General features: G+C 43.2%; 1 protein-coding gene and 1 long non-coding RNA gene across 2 annotated transcripts in view; one reads left to right on the forward strand and one right to left on the reverse strand.

Annotated features, from left to right (window-relative positions):
* LOC134335885 (uncharacterized) overlaps positions 1–19,779 on the reverse strand; it is a 65,364-nt gene extending 45,585 nt beyond the window's left edge. Inside the window, exon 1 of the long non-coding RNA XR_010015660.1 lies at positions 19,700–19,779. This is a non-coding gene — a long non-coding RNA (uncharacterized LOC134335885). The remainder of the gene's footprint in view (positions 1–19,699) is intronic.
* Positions 11,963–16,530, forward strand: LOC134300275 (histidine-rich glycoprotein-like). The gene is made up of 5 exons (XM_062984995.1): positions 11,963–11,993; positions 14,065–14,126; positions 14,370–14,462; positions 14,856–14,958; positions 16,484–16,530. The coding sequence occupies exons 1-5, from the start codon at positions 11,963–11,965 to the stop codon at positions 16,528–16,530; spliced, it is 336 nt and encodes a 111-aa protein (XP_062841065.1).
* Positions 19,780–21,593: the final 1,814 nt, after the last annotated feature.

Consider the following 21,593-nt stretch of genomic DNA (forward strand, 5'->3'; position numbering starts at 1 on the left):
TTGGGACTAAATTCCCACAGACACTGTTGTTGTACCTAATCACTGGAGCATTATTATCTGTGTACAAAAGTTCCACTTCACAGTCTCTGTATGTTAACAGCCTTCATGAACATGATTAAAATGCCCATGAGAAATGCACACAAGCTTAAGATCACCATGAGTAACACCGAGTGGTAACTAGAGGGGTATAAAGAAGCATTTTTAAGCATTTTTGGAGAAGCAGATTTGTTCTTTGGAGTAATATATCACGCTTTAGCATCTGACAGCCTGACTGATGAATCTTGGCAGAGTAGATGCCAAGAGAGCACCAACTGTCCATTTCGGTTGACAGAGACTAATGGTCTGGGGCTATTTTTAATAGTTTAGGCCTGCTGAATAGAAAACATTAATGCTAGAGCACCCAAAGACTTTCTAGAGAACTGTATTCTGCCAACTTTCCTTTTAGAAAGTCTAGAAAATTAACACATTTACTTGAACTCTGAATCATTCTGGCTTTTAAAAGCAGGCGTCTAAAGTAAAAGCTGAGCAAAAGTGAACTTTGCATGTTTGGCAAGATCATGGGACGTAAAGTGTGTTTTTTATACTTTTGAATTGATAGGAGGATAATTGCATCCACAATAAAATAACCTATTACATCAAATGTCTCCTCACTGAGCCATGTTCTGCACCACCAATTACAAACAGACCCCCTTTCAATGACCCATGAGGGACGAATTAGACACACGTTCTGCGCCCGTACCGCGAAGCATCGTGACAAGTCATCCAGCTGTGTGTATAAGCATCGCAGAGACAAAGCGACATTGCCTAGGGCTCATCCGAATTTTTCATATCCTTCATATCAGAAAGAATAGACATCAACTGGCCCTGCTCCGACCAGGGATTGTGGGAGCTGATTTGTGTAATAAAAACACAGACCCTGTTACTCGGTCTGACATAAGCAGTGACCTGATTTCTTTTACAGGGCACATTTGCTCACAGGGCACCTGCTAAACCCTGCGGTGATAAACGCAGGAGAAAATCAAGCTCAAGAACTAGTTAGTAATTAAGGCTGCACTTGACATTGTTTTTATTGTAAACACTTCCACTCCAAACTCTTCTGGATCAATTTATCAACAATTAATTAGGCATGGCAGCATTAGGAATGGGCATACATATTCAAATAAACAAATATAGCAGTAGATCATAGGATGCTAGCATTGAAATCCTACTCCAAAGTGCATGCAAACTCAGACTGGGGTGACGGTCCACCTATCACCAAAAAAAAAACATCATGGCAGTGGAGTCCAAAGTCCAGTGGTGGTGTGCTTTGCAGTACTCTAGCTAACATCTGGCATTGCGCATATAGATATTAGGCTTGTGTGCAGCTGCTTGGCACACAACACAATTTATGAAGCTCCTGCCATTGCCTGATTAATATACATTATATAAGATACAAGACTTTTACCCACACACCTAGAAAGCACTTATCGGCCCTCGGCTCCCGGGCATGGAAGACTCGTGGCATCACACGGAGGGTGACCAGACATCCTCTTTTTTCTGGACATGCCATCTTTCTTGGACCTTAAAAAATACGCCCACCCAGGATTTCTAAATAATCCCACCCACCTCAAACACATTTAAGATTCTGGGTAAAACTGACAATTAAAAATAAAGGTTTGTGACGTCTGTAAATGAGCATTTCTTCATGTACAATTAGAGCTTCCTACCGCTGGGTCTGTTAGCATGAATATGCACGGAGAGACGTTCAATCAGTCTGGACTAGTTTTTAACAAGTCTGAGCAAGCCTCTATTTCATTTCCCTTTCTAAAAAGCAGGAGTAAAATGATGTGAACAGGCAGTGAATCAGCAGTAAATTAATTCCTCTTCCATGATGCTGCGTGTATTCTAGCACCTACACCTGGGAATTCAATATGGTCGGGTTAATGGAAAAATCCCACTGTGCTGCCGAGCCTCCGGGAGTTTTTCTTTCCCCATCTATTCCTCCTCCTTAGAAAAGCTTCTTTAAATCTAGCAGACGGAAAATGTCCGTTTACGGTTTAACATAGGTGTCCCCTCACTTAGGCTGGATTTTAATGGCCTGGCTGTCGGCCTGGAATTGCGACCGTGAACACCGTGTACACCTGAAGAACGAAATCAGATCAGGATCAAAAGTGCCCGGCGTTCCATTTACTGTTTATTACCTGTGTTAGACTGGAACACCTGAATGAGATCCTGAAAGGTTATATTTGAAAATAGCTTCTTTACAGTTCTGATCATTGTTCACATTCATGTACAGACTTCTATGTCAGGAAATAAGACCTGGCTTTCGTCAGCATTCCAATTCACCTCAACCGTATTGGATAAGGACTGGATTGGTTTAGTTAAGGACTTCCTAAAGGCTAGTCAGATTCCTACACACTAAACTTGCCACACTAATTCTTTATGGATCTTGGTTTGTGCACTGGGAAATTTGTAAGCTGTAACAAGAAAGGACACAAATTTAAACCCAGAACTATCAAGAATGTCATCAATTTCTGCAGCAGTAAGACTTCCCTTCAGTAGAAATATGTTTTATATTTATAATGCCTCTCTATCTGCCAATCAGGGTCCTTACACAGCTTTTAAAGACCTCGCCCACATTGTCTGGTCATTTCGCACTACAAATTATGCCTGCTAGATGGCGCCTAGCCGACCACTGGCAAAGACGAGTTTCGAACCGAGGAGTTCAGAATCTCGGCGCTGGTGTAATGACCGCTGCGCCACCTGGGCGCCAATAACGTAATATTATATCTCATTTACCATAACTTACAGTCACCATTATGCTGACGTTATGTAGGTAGTTTTTCTAGACTACCATTGCTTTAAAGTCCTACAGTGGTGTCCTTTACACCACTCTAGCTAACACTTGGCAATGTGCATAGTGATCTTATGAAACCTATTCCAAGTTTCAACACTCTGAGCTCATAAACATCGACTAGCTAGCAAAATACATATTGTGAGGACATGACAGAACACATTGAGTGTGTTCGAAAAGCTAGTGAGCTCTCTACATAGACAGCATTTTACGTCATCCTGTGCTGCGCTCCCGAGAAGGAGGCTGTTCGAAATCCTAGATGCCTTAAAATCCTCACTTCTGAGGCATCTTAATATTTCAATGTTATTTTGGCTCACGAACGAGTGAGCATCCGAAGCGTCCTTAGTGATCAAGGCAATCCCAGCATTCATTGCGGGTCGGGTGCTCTTCTCTCACAGAAAAATAAACATGGCTGGCGGGGCGGAGAAACGAATGGAGTTATTTTCAAACGTAAATAAAATATTACTGATTTTTAACTTGTATAAACTTGTACCGAGTGTTTTTATTTGCAAGTTCGGGCTCATCAGGAAATGTAACCGTTATCGGTACATGAAGGAAGATTTTATATTGACGTTAGCGTGCTGTGCTACCTCAGTTTATTGGTTTTAATGGCAAGATGCTAAATGCTAAATGCGAAATGCAAAACCCGATGGAATCGCTGTCTAAGTAGCGTGTTCAAATAACCTGCCTTATAAGTCATTGACTTATTAGAATCCTCTCTACTAAGGCAGCTGCCTATGTAGACAGTAAGACAGCATGGCAGCTCCCTAGGTTTTCGAACACACCCAATATGTGCTGTAAAAGCATCATTACCTATAAAGGAAATAACTCTTCAGTTAAACCAGACAAAAATATAACATGAAAGGAAATCTGTGGAAAGTGTGTGAGAGTAAACAGTGAGTTTCTCCCAGCTTAATCATACCCACTGTGAAGAATGTAGGTGGGAGCATGATGACATGGAGATGCACAGGAGGAGCACAGTCATCCTGGAAGAGGAAAAGATCTCTGCCAAACTGTTGCCACAAAGCTGGAAGCATGTAGATACACATGTGAGCATAAGCTATAGAGCTTAAACACCTGGACTTTATAATTAGGAGTGGTGGCTACATACGAGGGTGAGGGTGGGAGGAGTAGTAATCGGTAGAGTCTGAGAAACTAAAAGGCGCTTATAGTCCGGATTTAGCGCCATCTGATTTCCACCTTTTTAGATGCTCAAAGAAGCTTTAAGGGGAAGAAGATTTTCATGTGATGATGATGTGAAAGTGGTGCATCAGTGGCTACAGTCATATGACTTTGGCTGGGATACCTTTCTCAACTTGGTAAATCTGATTCACAGAGCCTCGAGCATGCCTGGTCATTACTGGCATGATGCAGAGTCTCCGCTAGCATCCGTTTACTACAGGGTGGCACGGTGGCTCAGTGGGTAGCACTGGCACCTCACAGCAAGAGGGTCCTGGTTTTGATTCCCAGGTGGAACATTTTTTTATTTTTTTTATTTCTCCAACCTTTTTCCCCAATTGTCTCCCCTAATCTAGTCGTGTCCAATTACCCCGATTGCATCCTCCACTGATTCAACCCTCCACCGCTGACTGAGGACACTTCTCCCCCTCCGACATGTGCTCAGTACAGACTGCATTTTTCACCTGCACGAGTTGAGTTCATATATACCGATCAGCACTGTGCACGGAGAGCCACACCTGATCAGCATTATTCTTCAGTCCTGTGCAGGCACCATCAATCAGCCAGCAGGGGTCGTAATTGCACCAGTTATGAGGACCCATGATCCGACTTGCCCCTAACCCCATGAACAATAGCCAATCATTGTTCATGCAGCCGCCCAGCCAAGCCAGATGGCAGAGCTGAGATTCGATACGATGTATTCAAAAACCCAGCTCTGGTGTGCTAGTGTATTTTACCACTGTGCCACCTGAGGGGCCGACTGTGTTTGACATTAAAATTTGAACTGATGAATCTTGTACAACGAATAACTATCTGTCCTGTCATGAATGTAACCAAAGTGTGTAAAACGTTGAAAAATGTTAAAATCCTAATAAATAAATAAATAAACCTTTTACTACAGGAGTAGAACTGAAAATGGGTTGATTTGGTTTTTCTTGCCATATGAAGCTTTGGGATTTCTCTTGGCTCGAGGAAACGTGCGTGTGGGAAGAATTTGTGTGGCAATATGGAACACGAGCAAAAACAAAAAATGTAAAACCAAAGTAGGACAGACAGGCCTCCCAGAATGCACTTGTATTAAATGCAGGTGGTGTTTTAGTATGCACAGCACATGGGCAATCTCTGAGAGGCAATCACCTTTTAATTGAAAGAGGTGATGAGGAGAAGAGGGAGGCATCAGAAAATTCCTGATTACGCACCGCTGCAAATCTCTCCTTTCTCATTGCTCATGCTCACCGGTGGGTGATTGGGGGGGAAACGGTGTTGGCACCGAGCATCGCAGATGGCAGATGGTACCCACTCTCTTTCTCTTTCTTTCTTTCTTCTGTACGATCATAAACGCAAAGCTAACTGCGTGTTCTTTCTCATTGTAACACATGCACACGCTCAGCATCTAAAAATTTTAAATCCTGAATATTCATCTCTCTGTTTACAAGGGCTTCAGTGATTAGCACAACTGGGAATTTAACCCATGTGCCTACATAAGCACCCCACCACACAAACACATGTTGATCTGTCTACCGGAAGTCCTGACCAGATTTAATCCCATCCTTGATATGACTATATTCACTTATTTATTTATATTTTACTCTCTTTGGTTACATTCATGACAGGACAAGTAGTTACTGGTTACAGATTCATCATGTACACTTTTGTATCTTCAATTTACCTCACTTGCACGTCTTTGGACTGTAGGAGGAAACCAAAGCTCCCGGAGGAAACCCACACAGACATGGGGAGAACATGCAAACTTGACACAGAAAGGAAAGAATCAACCCAGGACCTGTGAGGCGACAGTGCTACCCACCGAGCCACCGTGCCGCCCCAACCTGATTATATAGTGTAAAGGGTTTAATCAGCGAATAATTTAGAAAGTTCCAACAACACTGCTGCACCTGATACACTCATACCAGCACTATGGTAATACCCAATGGTGGCCTCTTGGTGGTGTTGGGGCAATTGTCTGATCACAAATCCAGTGCCATAACCACTGAGCTACCACTGTCTATTCAAATGATTGATTGGTGTTTACGTAATCAAAGAAAATGAAACATTTTTAAGGCTCTTTCTCTCTTTCCTCTCTCCCTCTCTCTTTAGTCTGATGGGCAGACCACATCCACATCCACCTAATTTCTACAACCATAATCACCCTCATAAAGCAGCCAATTCCACACAGAAAGCCCACACAACAAGACTCTGCAAAGAAAGAAAAATATGAAACATTTCCAGGTCAGAGCCCTAATAGACCTCATGCTTAATTTATAGATTTAATTTCCCAACATTAACATTCAGAGCTGAAAAGAAAAACAGACGTTGTTACTGCAAGACGAGATGTTGAATAAATGTGGAACAGGGTATGGCCTTGTGTGGCAATAAAAACACAGTTAAAACACTGGACTAGTAATCAGAAGGTTGCTGGTTTAAGCCCTACAGTCGCCAAGTTGCCACTATTGGGCCCCTGAGCAAGGCTCTTAACCCTCAGTTGCTTGAACTGTATTCAGTCGCAATTGTAAGACGCTTTGGATAAATGTATTTATTAGTGTTTAACGTCATGTTTTACACTTTGGGTACATTCATGACAGAAACAGTAGTTACTCATTACACAGAATTCATCAGTTCACAAGTTTAACGTCAAACACAGTGATGGACAATTTTGTTTCTCCAGTTCACCTCACTTGCACGTGTTTGGACTGTGGGAGGAAATCGGAGCTCCCAAAAAAACCCGCGCAGACATAAGGAGAACATGCAAACCACACAGAAAGGACCCCAACCCCAACCCTAACCCTAAACCCCAACCCTAACTTTCTAAACAAAATTATCAGTAAATACAGTTTGAGCAATTAAGGGTTAAGAGCCTTGCTCAGGGACCCAACAGTGGCAACATGGTGCTGGATGGATGGATGGATGGATGGATGGATGGATGAACAGATGTATAGATCTCATATAGCTTTAATTGGCTGGTGTCCTGTCCACACACTAAAGGCTGTGAAATGCTTCCTTAAAAGTGCTTATAAAACAGCTCGCAATAAATGTTGTTGTTTATAAGAACTAAAAGAGGTTGTTAATTGTCCATCAAACATAGTGGCAGAGTAAACACACAGTAGTGACATTCTAAATGCTCTAAGTGCTTCTAGATGCTCAAATGCTGTTTATTAAAAAAAACTAACATGGTACTAAAAGCACGACTTTCTACACAGACTAAAGAATTTTCTTTTAATGTTATGTAAATGTGCTGCTTTGGTTCACACAGTCGTATTAAGCTGCTTCCTTTATAATGTGTTGACATGGAGAGGAAACTTTACGTTAAACTTTATGATTTATATTTAGATGAAGGTATTATTCTAAACAGCGGTTATAATGAACAATGTGGAAAGCTGCAGCTTTATCGCATTAAGCCACATTATGCTAAATTATGTACCCTAGACCAGAAACACACATGACGAATGGGTTACATATCTCTTATATGTGCGTTTAAAAATCGAATGATGTCACACATTAAAGTTCTACTTTAAAGATAAATTATGTTTTCTTTCATGTTACAAGTTCATCTAATAAAAAAAAAACAAGAACCAGAGCAAACCCCCAACACCCAGAGATGAAAATTCACCACTGTTCATTACTGAGCTTCATACAAACTATTTTGCATTAGAGGCTCATTCATTAACTTACAACTGTACTAATCACAACTGTACTAATCACTTTACTAATCACTTTACTAATCACTTTACTAATAACTGAAAATTGGTGCTTTCTTTTCTTTACCATCATCAGTGCCCAGCCATACACATTCTCTTTTGACTGAATGGGCACAAATTCCCTCATAAATACTTAAATTATGAGCAGTGAAAGTTCAGCAGTTAAGTTACTGGCCTAGTAATCAGAAGGCTTTAGTTTCAAGTCACACTATCGCCAAGTTGCTACTGATGGACTCCTGAGCAAGGCCCTCATTAACCCTCATTACTCAAAATGTATTCAGTCATAACTGTAAGTTGCTTTGGATAAAAGTGTCTGTTAAATGCAGCAAATGTAAGGCCTGTGAGAAGCCTGCTCAGAAGAGCAGAAGGCTGTTATAGCTGAGAAGATCACATAGATGTCACTATTTTAATACCATTTGTTTTTAAAATAGAATGTCTGAGAAGGTTATGGTTGGGTGTCCAAATATTTTTGGACACAGTGTATGAATTTATGTATGTAATTATTCATGTTATAAATGCATGTATGCACATTTAAGGGTTTTTTTAATAAGTAAATTTAATCATTAAATCACAGAAAAAAAGCAGTTGTGAAAAATCAGGTAGGAGTGTCTAATAGAGTGGACAGAGAGTGGACACGGTATTTAAAAACTCCAGCAGCGCTGCTGTGTCTGATCCACTCATACCAGCACAACACACACTAACACACCACCACCATGTCAGTGTCACTGCAGTGCTGAGAATGATCCACCACCTAAATAATACCTGCTCTTTGGTTGTCCTGTGGGGGTCCTGACCATTGAAGAACAGCATGAAAGGAGGTTAAAAAAGTATGTAGAGAAACAGATGGACTACAGTCAGTAATTGTAGAACTACAAAGTGCTTCTATATGGTAAGTGGAGCTGATAAAATGGACAGTGAGTGTAAAAACAAGGTGGTTTTAATGTTATGTCTGATCAGTGTTTCAGTCAAAGAAAAAGATCAGCTGCAGTAATACTTTACTGTGTGTGTGTGTGTGTGTGTGTGTGTGTGTGTGTGTGTGTATGTGTGTGTGTGTGTGTGTGTGTGTGTGGTAAAACTAAGTCTTACTGTAATTTGTGGCAGTATTTTATAATCTATGAAACTAAAACTCTCCCCTCTTAAGAAAATCGAATGCAAGTTACTCCTGTCTGGAAAAAAAACCCCACACTGACCCAGCAGACACCACTCGAATAAAAATATTCTAACATTATGACACTGAGAAAGTAATATTCACTCGATGCTAAATAGAAAAACTTTTACACGCATGAGTGAAATATCTCTGGGGATTAAACGCTCTTCCGGAGTTTGTAAAAGCTCATGGTGGAGCTCCGAGAGGTTCTGGAGAGCAATTCCGCTCAGTCGAGAGTGAATGAGTGCTCATTTCAACATTTAGGTACCATAACCGTGATCCCACCACAGTCACACGGTCCTACAGCCTCGTTCATAAAAGAACAAGGTTAGATCTTTAATTTAATCCATTTGATTTCAGAATAAAAATACACTCGGAAAGTGCTGGATTTATAAACCTGGACCTAAATTGAAAACGCGCTCGGTGTAAAGGTATGTGGACGCTATATTTAGCATGTAGTGCCATTTGACTAGTGCAAAATATGAAACATAAACCATTAATCTGATCGGGCGGCACAGTGGCTAAGTGGGTAGCACTGTCGCCTCACAGCAAGAAGGTCCTGGGTTCGATCCCCAGGTGGGGTGGTCCTGGTCCTATCTGTGTGGAGTTTGCATGTTCTCCCCATGTCTGCGTGGGTTTACTTCGGGAGCTCCGGTTTCCTCCCACAGTCCAAAGACGTGCAAATGAGGTAAAGTGGAGATACAAAACTGTCCGTGCCTGTGTTCAATATAACCTTGTGTAACTACTGTTCCTGTCATGAATGTAACCAAAGTGTAAAACATGATGTTAAAATCCTAATAAACAAACAAACAAACATTAGGAGCCTTTTAGGGGCACAACAGTGTTAAACTGGCATTGGTGGTGCTTGAACCAACAACCTTTTGATCTCTAGTCCAGTACCTTAACCACTCGTCTATCAATGACTAAAAAATTTTAACAATTTAAACCTGGTTCTGTCATATGATGACTTACCAGCAACTCACTTTGACAAATTTCTGCCCTTCTAGTGCCCCTCTGGTACCCTGTAAGTCTTGTCATGGTGAAGTTAAAACATCCAGGAGCAACAACAGCTCAGCCATAACGTGGTCGTCCACACGAGCCTACAGACCGGCTGTGTCTCAATCCGAACACTCGTTATCGGAATATCCTATTCAGTGTGCTTGAAAAAGTAGTGTTTAGATCCAGAGCTCTCGAGTTCGAATCTCAGCTCTGCTATCAGCCGTCTAGGCACCTAAACAGACACACAATATCCGACATTGTTGGTCAATGAGTGAAACGGGGTTCCTCGTCACTGGTTCGAAAGCGGCCTCTGCTGACCGGTTGAGGTACCTACATGGAAAGTGGCTAATCACAAGTGGCAAGATGTGACTGCACTGATGGGACCAGCTCTGCCCTCGATTGGGGGTCAAGATGGTGCCATTGGGTGAAAAACAGGGGAAAAATGATAGAGTTTGAAAACTAATTTTGGACACTTTTTATAGATAGGATGGTATTTGGAACACAACCGCTCATGCTTACATGGAGACAACCCGGCAACCTATCAATTAACAGACAGTAACGAGAGACTGGGATTGAACCTGGGTCACTGAAGGTGTGTAGCACCATAACTAACCACTTCACCAGCTTGCTGCATGGCACAGAAAATAAAATAATGATCTCATTTGTGTATGTATTTTATTCTTTTGATGCATATACACTGATGTATTCCACTTCTTTGTGTTTGTTGCAGGGTTCTGGGTCTGTACGCCATGTGTGCAGCGGCCTAAAGTGAAACGAGAGAGCGAGACGGGCGAGAGAGAGAACATCAGCGATGTGAGAAAAACAACGGGAGGGTGAAACGGGGCGACAGAACAAGGTGAGAACAAGGCAAAGAGAATAAGAAATAGAGAGCAGTGTCTGAATCTGAGGCGCCGCGTGGAGGGAATATTAATCCATTCATCATCCTCACTCCATCATCATCCACATCCATCACACGCCTCTGTCTGAGCCATCAAAAGCACAGCGCTCGGGGACAGACGGAGTAAACGCAGATACCGGCAGCTCGGGAGTGACGTGAGCCTACAGTATGAGCTGTTACACTCATTCATTTATTCATTCATCTGTATCAATAGCATCACCCTGGTCAAGGTCGCAGTGGATCCAGCACTATCCAGAAACATCTGGACCCATGGAAAACACCCTAGACAGGACGACAATCATTAGGAGTGAGGACTGAAACCAGGTTCGAAACCCCGGGGGCTGTGACACACTAACTGCTAAGCCACACTATTCCAGTCATATTCCATACATACACTATAAGGCCAAAAATATGTGGACGCATAAGCATGAGCTAGCTGCGGCTGCTTTCGTACCTAAAAAAGATTACACAGACGTCTCTGTATTTACAGATGTCCAACAAGCGCATGGTCAGGTGTCCAAATACTTTTGGCCACATAGCGTATTTAGCGTAGGGTAAATATTTTTCCAAGGTAGCCTAAACACAGAGAAGATCAGCCATGATACGAACTCCACACCTGTAAACAGTCTGATTGCACACACAGTCGTAATGGTGCAGAACGGAGTGCAGTTCTTCCAGTAGGGTAATTGAAGCGGCCTTCGGGGTGCAGTGTGTGTAATTAGGGCTTTTTTTTACAGCCGGGGATTGAAAAGACAAACATGTAAGCCTCATTAAGCTATTATGGGCTTCTTAGTAACGACACACACTGCATATTCAAGTCAACATACTAGTTCTACCTGACAGCCGCTCTCTTTCTCTCTCTCTCTATCGTACATGTTTACACACTCGAGGTGTTAGAAGCGCTTTGGGTATAAACTCTGGGATGAATCAGAAGGTTGACTGTGAGCCAGTATCAGCACATGCAGCACAAACTACCAGCTACAATAATTGCTAACAGGTGTAATAAATCTGTTATATAAAGGAAATGTTATGCTTCCAACTTGGCAGCAACAGTTCGGATCTCAACAGGTGCTATCGGACAGCCGGGCACCTAAACAGACACGATTGGCTATGTTTGGGCTGGTGATCGATGCCCCCACGATGAATCAAAGTCCTGTCTGGGGCGTAATTTCTGTCTAGTGCCCAGTGTGTCCAAGAAAACCACACCCACCATGATTCTGACCAGGATAAAGGTGCATGAAGGTAAATTCTCATCCAGCCTTCCCCTTCCTCAAACGCTGCCAGCTGGGTCTGTCGAGCACACGACCAGGCCATTACGCCAGTGCATTAGACTTCTGCACCGCCCACACCCTGGTTATTTGATTCTGAACGTTTTTAAATTTTTATAAATTGATGCTTTTACATATAAACCTCAAGATTTATTATTTTATCTTCACTGCACATTCGATTCTCTCTCTCTCTTAATCTCTAACTCACCCCACTCCCTTATGTCATTATGAAGCCCTAATTGAAAGGCACACAGGCGACCCACAGGGATATTGTCTTCAGGGACGTCTCTGGAGAGATGAGAGACAGTTCAGCTTGGCCTTATAATTACTGCCTTTTAAAGCAGAGAAAAGACCTCATTTTATTTTAAAACAATTCTCTCTAGCTTTATATTTCCTCTCACATCCAGAGAAATTCACACTTCACTCTTAAGCACACATTAATAAACTTTCAAAACAAAAGGTTCCTAACAAAGCATGTACACGTCCAACCATCGGAAAACCTCCAAGAATTGTAGAAATGTATTAACATGAAGAGTGACCTAAATGTTCAAGCCAACAAAAATATTTGCATACAGTATTTGTACATGGTGTTCATGTTGAATCAACCACTGGCTGGATTACCTCTGCACACCATCTATATGCTTGTTAATTATCAGTTTGAGCTCTGTGTATCGTTGCTATTGGACTGTGTTTGGGCTTATCATGAGGTATTGTCACTGCACTTTTGTTTGGGCATTAAAGTTCTGATCTAAACCACAAGCTCTATACATGATAATGTACAGTCTCATACAGGCATAATGACTCCTAAATGAATCCCAAACAGCACAGGCAGTGTCCTTGTTCATCAGTCAATTCAGGTCAAGATGCCCTCTAGTGACCAGATATGATCTGCACTTCTGTTCTCTGGGACCATGATAGAATGCAATGATAAACTATACTAACCACTTGGTAAACTATACTGACCAGTATTATGTCTAACCACTAAGCGCATATCTTTAAAATTAAGTACACTTAATGTTTACTTTATTAACTGTTACTTCTTTAGGTCAGTTAGTGGTGCTGCTTATTTATGCTATACATGAAAAGAAGCAGCGCTTGGCGGTGTGTTTTTGCCTGCAAGCCTTGTGAAACAGTGTGAGTATTGTGCATGTGGAGGAGGTGCAGTAGGGAATTAGATATGAATGAATTGATCTAACATTACTCAAAAAGGTGATGGTATTTTTAGAGCCTGTGACCAATCAAATGACACCTAAAATTGCACTAGGGTGATGCAGTGGTGAACTACACTAACCCACTACCAATGGGATCCAAGGTTTGAATCCCCAGTGGTGCAATGAGCCAATCAGCCGTCTGTACACAGGCATGATTGGCTATTGGTGCGTATGGTGTTACTATATGGTGTTAAATCCACTGATGAAGCTCTGAATCTGAAAAGTGGTCAAATATCTTTTTTTTATAGAAGGACAAGTCCAGTCAACTTAATTAAATGGATGCTGGTAGTCGTTGGAACCTCTTTGCACTCACAAGCTCAAGACTGTCTTTTTTGCTTGGCACTGTGTAAACCATTTTTTACAGATAATTAACCCGCCTGGTACTGACTAACCAAGTGAGACCTCGTCTGAAGTTTCCTACCTGCCATAAATTCCTTTCATCCATTTTTTTAATTAGGCACCTAGCGAGGATCAAGCTAACGCTAGCCTTAAATGGCCCTATTTTCCACACCACTGTTGGCTGACACTCCGACTATTCTAACAGCTCCATACGTATGCACACTCATCCAAAAACTAAACCAAACACCCACATACACGCAAAAAATGCTCACATGAGCAATCACACACATAATAAAATATGCACACACGTACACAAAGTAACACACACACACTGCAGTGCTCAGTGACATTTTACTCCGCAGCCCAAATGAAACACACATTAAATCCCAATCCAGATCTCAACCATGTAAGAGCTTGTGTTGCACTGGACCACGCAACAAACCCTGCAACAAGCTTTAATACTAAATCCCTTCTGCACATCTGTCACCGAGTGAGTTTCCACCTCTGCATCCTCGTACACACAGAATCACAGCTCACACAGCATCACATCTCACAGTGTCACCTCTCACACAGCATCACACTTAACACACATTATCAGAGTTCACACGCAGCAGCACAACCTATGCCCAGCATCACCTCTTACACAGAATCACAACTCACACACACACACACACACACATCACAGCTCACACAGCATCACATCTAACAGTGTCACCTCTCACACAGCATCACACTTAACGCACATTATCAGAGTTCACACGCAGCAGCACAACCTATGCCCAGCATCACCTCTTACACAGAATCACAACTCACACACACATCACAGCTCACACAGCATCACATCTAACAGTGTCACCTCTCACACAGCATCACACTTAACACACATTATCAGAGTTCACACGCAGCAGCACAACCTATGCCCAGCATCACCTCTTACACAGCATCACAACACACACATCACAGCTCACACAGCATCACATCTAACAGTGTCACCTCTCACACAGCATCACACTTAACACACATTATCAGAGTTCACACACAGCAGCACAACCTACGCCCAGCATCACCTCTTACACAGCATCACAACTCACACACACACATCATCTCTCTCTCACACACACACACACATCACAGCTCACACAGCATCACATCTAACAGTGTCACCTCTCACACAGCATCACAACTCACACACACACATCACCTCTCACACAGCATCACACTTAACACACATTATCAGAGTTCACACACAGCAGCACAACCTACGCCCAGCATCGCCTCTCTCACAGCATCACAACACACACAGTATCATATCTCACACACAGCATCACATCTCTCACAGCATCACATCTCTCACAGCATCATCTCACACACATCATCACATCTCTCAAAGCATCACAACACACAACAGAATCACAACACACAACAGCATCACATCTCTCACAGCATCATCTCACACACATCACATCTCTCACAGCATCATCTCACACACATCATCACATCTCTCACAGCATCATCTCACACACATCACATCTCTCACAGCATCACAACAGCATCACCTCTCTCACAGCATCACAACACACAACAGCATCACAACTCACACAGCATCACAACTCACACAGCATCACCTCTCACACACAGAAGCACAGCTCAACATCACAACACACAACAGCATCACCTCTCTCACAGCATCACAACACACAACAGCATCACAACTCACACAGCATCACAACTCAAACAGCATTACCTCTCTCAAACATCATGAGTTCACACATCACAACTCACACACACAGCACAGCTTACAAATTACATCACAACACACAACAGCATCACATCTCACACATCATCACCTCTCATACAGCATCACAACTCACATGCAGCACCACAGCTCAACACACATCATCACCTCACACAGCATCACAACTCACATGCTCACACAGTTAAAGAGCTCACAAAAACCTTAATACAGCATCACAACTCACACAGGTAATACAACACTCACACAGCATCACAGTTCACCCACAGCCTGAGAACTTCCACACAGCGTCACATCTCACACAGCATCACATCTTCCACAACTCACACAGCATCACATCTTCCACAACTCACACACAGCATCACATCTTCCACAACTCACACACAGCATCACATCTTCCACAACTCACACACAGCATCACATCGTCCACAACTCACACACAGCATCACATCTTCCACAACTCACACACAGCATTACATCGTCCACAACTCACACAGCATCACATCGTCCACAACTCACACACAGCATCACATCGTCCACAACTCACACACAGCATCACATCGTCCACAACTCACACACAGCATCACATCGTCCACAACTCACACACAGCATCACATCTTCCACAACTCACACACAGCATCACATCGTCCACAACTCACACACAGCATCACATCTTCCACAACTCTCACACAGCATCCCATCTTCCACAACTCACACAGCATCACATCTTCCACAACTCACACAGCATCACATCATCCACAACTCACACACAGCATCACATCTTCCACAACTCACACACAGCATCACATCGTCCACAACTCACACACAGCATCACATCTTCCACAACTCACACAGCATCACATCTTCCACAACTCACAGCATCACATCGTCCACAACTCACACACAGCATCACATCTTCCACAACTCACACAGCATCACATCTTCCACAACTCACAGCATCACATCGTCCACAACTCACACACAGCATCACATCATCCACAACTCACACAGCATCACATCTTCCACAACTCACAGCATCACACCGTCCGCAACTCACACAGCATCACATCTTCCACAACTCACACAGCATCACATCTTCCACAACTCACAGCATCACACCGTCCGCAACTCACACAGCATCACATCTTTCACAACTCACAGCATCACACCGTCCGCAACTCACACAGCATCACATCTTCCACAACTAACACACAGCATCACATCGTCCACAACTCACATCTTCCACATCGTCCACAACTCACACACAGCATCACTTTGTCCACAACTTACACACAGCATCACATCTTCCACAACTCACATCATCACATCTTCCACAACTTACACAGCATCACATCGTTCACAACTCACAGTATCACATCTTCCACAAATCACACACAGCATCACATCGTCCACAACTCACAGCATCACATCTTCCACAACTCACAGCATCACATCTTCCACAACTTACACACAGCATCACATCGTCCACAACAGTATCACATCTTCCACAACTCACACAGCATCACATCGTCCACAACTCACACACAGCATCACATCTTCCACAACTCACATCACCACATCTTCCACAACTCACACACAGCATCACATCTTCTACAACTCACACAGCACCACATCGTCCACAACTCACACACAGCATCACATCTTCCACAACTCACACACAGCATCACATCGTCCACAACTCACACACAGCATCACATCGTCCACAACTCACACACAGCATCACATCGTCCACAACTCACACACAGCATCACATCGTCCACAACTCACACAGCATCACATCGTCCACAACTCACACACAGCATCACATCTTCCACAACTCACACACAGCATCACATCTTCCACAACTCAACGCATCACATCGTCCACAACTCACACAGCATCACATCTTCCACAACTCACACACAGCACCACATCGTCCACAACTCACATCTTCCACATCTTCCACAACTCACACACAGCATCACATCTTCTACAACTCACACAGCACCACATCTTCCACAACTCACACACAGCATCACATCGTCCACAACTCACACACAGCATCACATCGTCCACAACTCACAAACAGCATCACATCTTCTACAACTCACACACAGCATCACATCGTCCACAACTCACACACAGCATCACATCGTCCACAACTCACACACAGCATCACATCTTCTACAACTCACACAGCACCACATCTTCCACAACTCACACACAGCATCACATCGTCCACAACTCACACACAGCATCACATCTTCCACAACTCACACACAGCATCACATCTTCCACAACTCACACACAGCATCACATCTTCCACAACTCACACACAGCATCACATCGTCCACAACTCACACACAGCATCACATCTTCCACAACTCACAGTATCACATCGTCCACAACTCACACACAGCATCACATCGTCCACAACTCACACACAGCATCACATCTTCCACAACTCACACAGCATCACATCTTCCACAACTCACACAGCACCACATCGCCCACAACTCACAGTATCACATCGTCCACAACTCACACACAGCATCACATCTTCCACAACTCACACAGCATCACATCTTCCACAACTCACACAGCACCACATCTTCCACAACTCACAGTATCACATCTTCCACAACTCACACACAGCATCACATCGTCCACAACTCACACACAGCATCACATCGTCCACAACTCACACACAGCATCACATCTTCCACAACTCACACACAGCATCACATCGTCCACAACTCACACAGCATCACGTCCACAACTCACACACAGCATCACATCGTCCACAACTCACAGCATCACATCTTCCACAACTCACACACAGCATCACATCGTCCACAACTCACACACAGCATCACATCGTCCACAACTCACAGCATTACATCTTCCACAACTCACACACAGCATCACATCGTCCACAACTCACACACAGCATCACATCGTCCACAACTCACAGCATCACATCGTCCACAACTCAGACACAGCATCACATCGTCCACAACTCACACACAGCATCACATCTTCCACAACTCACAGCATCACACCGTCCACAACTCACACACAGCATCACATCTTCCACAACTCACACAGCATCACATCTTCCAAAACTCACACAGCATCACATCTTCCACAACTCACACACAGCATCACATCGTCCACAACTCACACACAGCATCACATCGTCCACAACTCACACACAGCATCACATCATCCACAACTCACACAGCATCACATCTTCCACAACTCACAGCATCACATCTTCCACAACTCACACAGCATCACATCTTCCACAACTCACACACAGCATCACATCATCCACAACTCACACAGCATCACATCTTCCACAACTCACAGCATCACATCTTCCACAACTCACAGCATCACATCTTCCACAACTCACACAGCATCACATCTTCCACAACTCACACACAGCATCACATCTTCCACAACTCACAGCATCACATCTTCCACAACTCACACAGCATCACATCTTCCACAACTCACACAGCATCACATCTTCCAAAACTCACACAGCATCACATCTTCCACAACTCACACACAGCATCACATCTTCCACAACTCACACACAGCATCACATCATCCACAACTCACACAGCATCACATCTTCCACAACTCACAGCATCACATCTTCCACAACTCACACAGCATCACATCGTCCACAACTCACACACAGCATCACATCGTCCACAACTCACACACAGCATCACATCGTCCACAACTCACACAGCATCACATCTTCCAAAACTCACACAGCATCACATCTTCCACAACTCACACACAGCATCACATCTTCCACAACTCACACACAGCATCACATCTTCCACAACTTACAAAGCATCAAAACTCTCATACACTAACAAAACCTACATCATCAGCTTAACACGACTCATTTAAAGCATAAGAATTCACACGCTCACACACAGCATCACAATTCGGTGCACGCATAATGGTGCAACACTGCCTGCTCTACATGTGGCATAACAGTGATCATAACATGCACTGCACTTCACGTTATTACGTTGTTTATTATTAGAATTATTGTTGTTGCTGCTGTTATTTGTTTGCATTTGTGTATACAGTGATCAAAAGATCTCTGCACCCAAAATTCTGACCAAAACGTTTCTGAAAAGCTCATGTAAAGCAGTGTGTGTGTGTGTGTGTGTGTGTGTGTTGCATGACTCTCATGGACTGCGCACTCACCACCACCGACGCACAATTAATCCCATACTCAGAATTAATTTTTAGAAAAGCCAAAATACGACCATTCTGGAAACATCAAAGACGATGGAACCCTGGATGATATATATATAAATATATATTAAATTGAAAGCACCCTACCTCTAATGCTGGCAACGGTGATGAACGAGGTTTCTCTGGAAGCGCGCGAGTCCGCCTGATCTGCTCTGACACGATCGTGTGTGTGTGTGTGTGTGTGTGTGTGTGTGAGAGAGAGAGAGAGAGAGAGAGAGAGAGAGCGAGAGATTGCTTTGATGGCAACCGTGACCACGCCCCCTCATTCAAGCTCCTACCAGTAGTATGTACTCTTAATTTAGGAACTAGACCTGCCTCATTATCCATCCAGAAGGTGATGGGTTCGATTCCCAAGTGGAGCACTCCAGATCCTTTCTGTGCGGAGTTTGCATGTTCTCCCCGTGTCTGTGTGGGTTTCCTCCAGGTGCTCCAGTTTCCTCTTAATTGGCCATGACTGTGTTTGACCATGAACCTGAACTGATGAATCATGGGTAACCAGTTACTACCATTAATAAAACCATCGCCTTAGAATTCTAATAAATAAACAATCAAATGTTACCCATTCAGCAGCCTATCTTAAATACACGTACACTCAAAAGAGACACTGGGGCGGCACGGTGTGGGTAGCACTGTCGCCTCACAGCAAGAAGGTCCTGGGTTCGATCCCCAGGTGGGGCGGTCCGGGTCCTTTCTGTGTGGAGTTTGCTGCACCTGTTCTTTATCTGTGACTGAATCATTTGAGCACTTACTACTTTCATTTCCAACTTTCTTTGAACTCTTTTCAAAGAGTTCTTTGTGTTTATTGTGAGTTTTTGAGCATCAAAATATACATACAGCAACTTTTGTTGTTTGTCATGATTGACTACAACTAGTGACTAGCTCAGGTGTTAAGAAATTGGACTAGTAATCAGAAGGTTGCTGCTTCACGCCCTACCCCTGCCAGGCTGCCACTGTTGGACCCTTGAGCAAAGCCCTCCACCCTCAACTGCTTGGATTGTAACAGTTCCATGTGTCCTAAAGTGGGACTAGTTAGAATGCTCACATTAAAAAGTACATGGAACAATCTACCAGCCCCCCCACCACCATAAAAGTCGGAAAAACTTGTGAACTAATGAACTGGATTAGGAGCGTCACATGTACATAATATAGATCACTGAGCAGAGGAGAGCTGTCATGTTCCAAATCCCATCCTATCATATATACAAATTAGATTTCAACCAATAGCAAGCCCCACCTTGCCATCTAGTTTGCCATCTACTACAGCGTAAAACAGCATGTTTTTGAGACTTTAATGTATGCACACTGTAAAACAGTAAAGCTTTAAAATTTTGATTTGTTGTCAGTCATTGTTTTGTTGACAGACATGTGCTGTATTAAACAGTCTGGGAATTGTGCTCCCTACACCTCAGAACATCTATTATTTATTATATTTGCACTCATACCTGTCCAAGTGACAAGCTGGCAGATCATTGTTCTGTAACTCTGATTTTTTTTTACAGTGTAGACCTCAGTGTGTTGCAGGACAGAACTTGGACGAGAGAGGAACCAGAAGTACCTTCAATGCCTTAAAAATAAGCTTTAGCCACCTATCACCATCTATCACCAGGAGGTTGTGGTGGCTCAGTGTTTAAGATTCTGTGCCATCAATCTGATAGTTGAGGGTTTGAATTCCGGCTTCATTAAGCAGTCAGTGTTGGACCCTTGAGCAAGACCCTTAATACTATAACTAATATATATAAAAAATATGTATATACAGCTCTTCTGCTGTGAGCCTCTCTCTGGATGAAAGTGATTCCAGGCATTCCTGTCTCCCCTATTGATCATGTGACCTTTGCCCATCTCAGGTGTATGTTAACCCATTAGTATGGACAAGGGCAGTTGGAGCCTTCCTGTAAAGCCATGATAATCTTTTATGAGCTGAGAGATGGTGTCTGACTATGATGAGATCCAAAGAATCATTAATACAACATGTGGACAGGAA

The sequence above is a fragment of the Trichomycterus rosablanca genome, chromosome 22 (genome assembly GCF_030014385.1).
Source record: "Trichomycterus rosablanca isolate fTriRos1 chromosome 22, fTriRos1.hap1, whole genome shotgun sequence".
NCBI classification, from domain to species: domain Eukaryota; kingdom Metazoa; phylum Chordata; class Actinopteri; order Siluriformes; family Trichomycteridae; genus Trichomycterus; species Trichomycterus rosablanca.

Coding starts and splice junctions, on each gene's coding strand:
- LOC134300275 (XM_062984995.1), top strand. CDS start 11,963: ATGATTCTGACCAGGATAAAGGTGCATGAAG. Junction 11,994..14,064: donor CAGGATAAAGGTGCATGAAG/GTAAATTCTCAT, acceptor TCACCGAGTGAG/TTTCCACCTCTGCATCCTCG. Junction 14,959..16,483: donor ACATCATCACATCTCTCAAA/GCATCACAACAC, acceptor CACAACTCACAG/CATCACACCGTCCGCAACTC.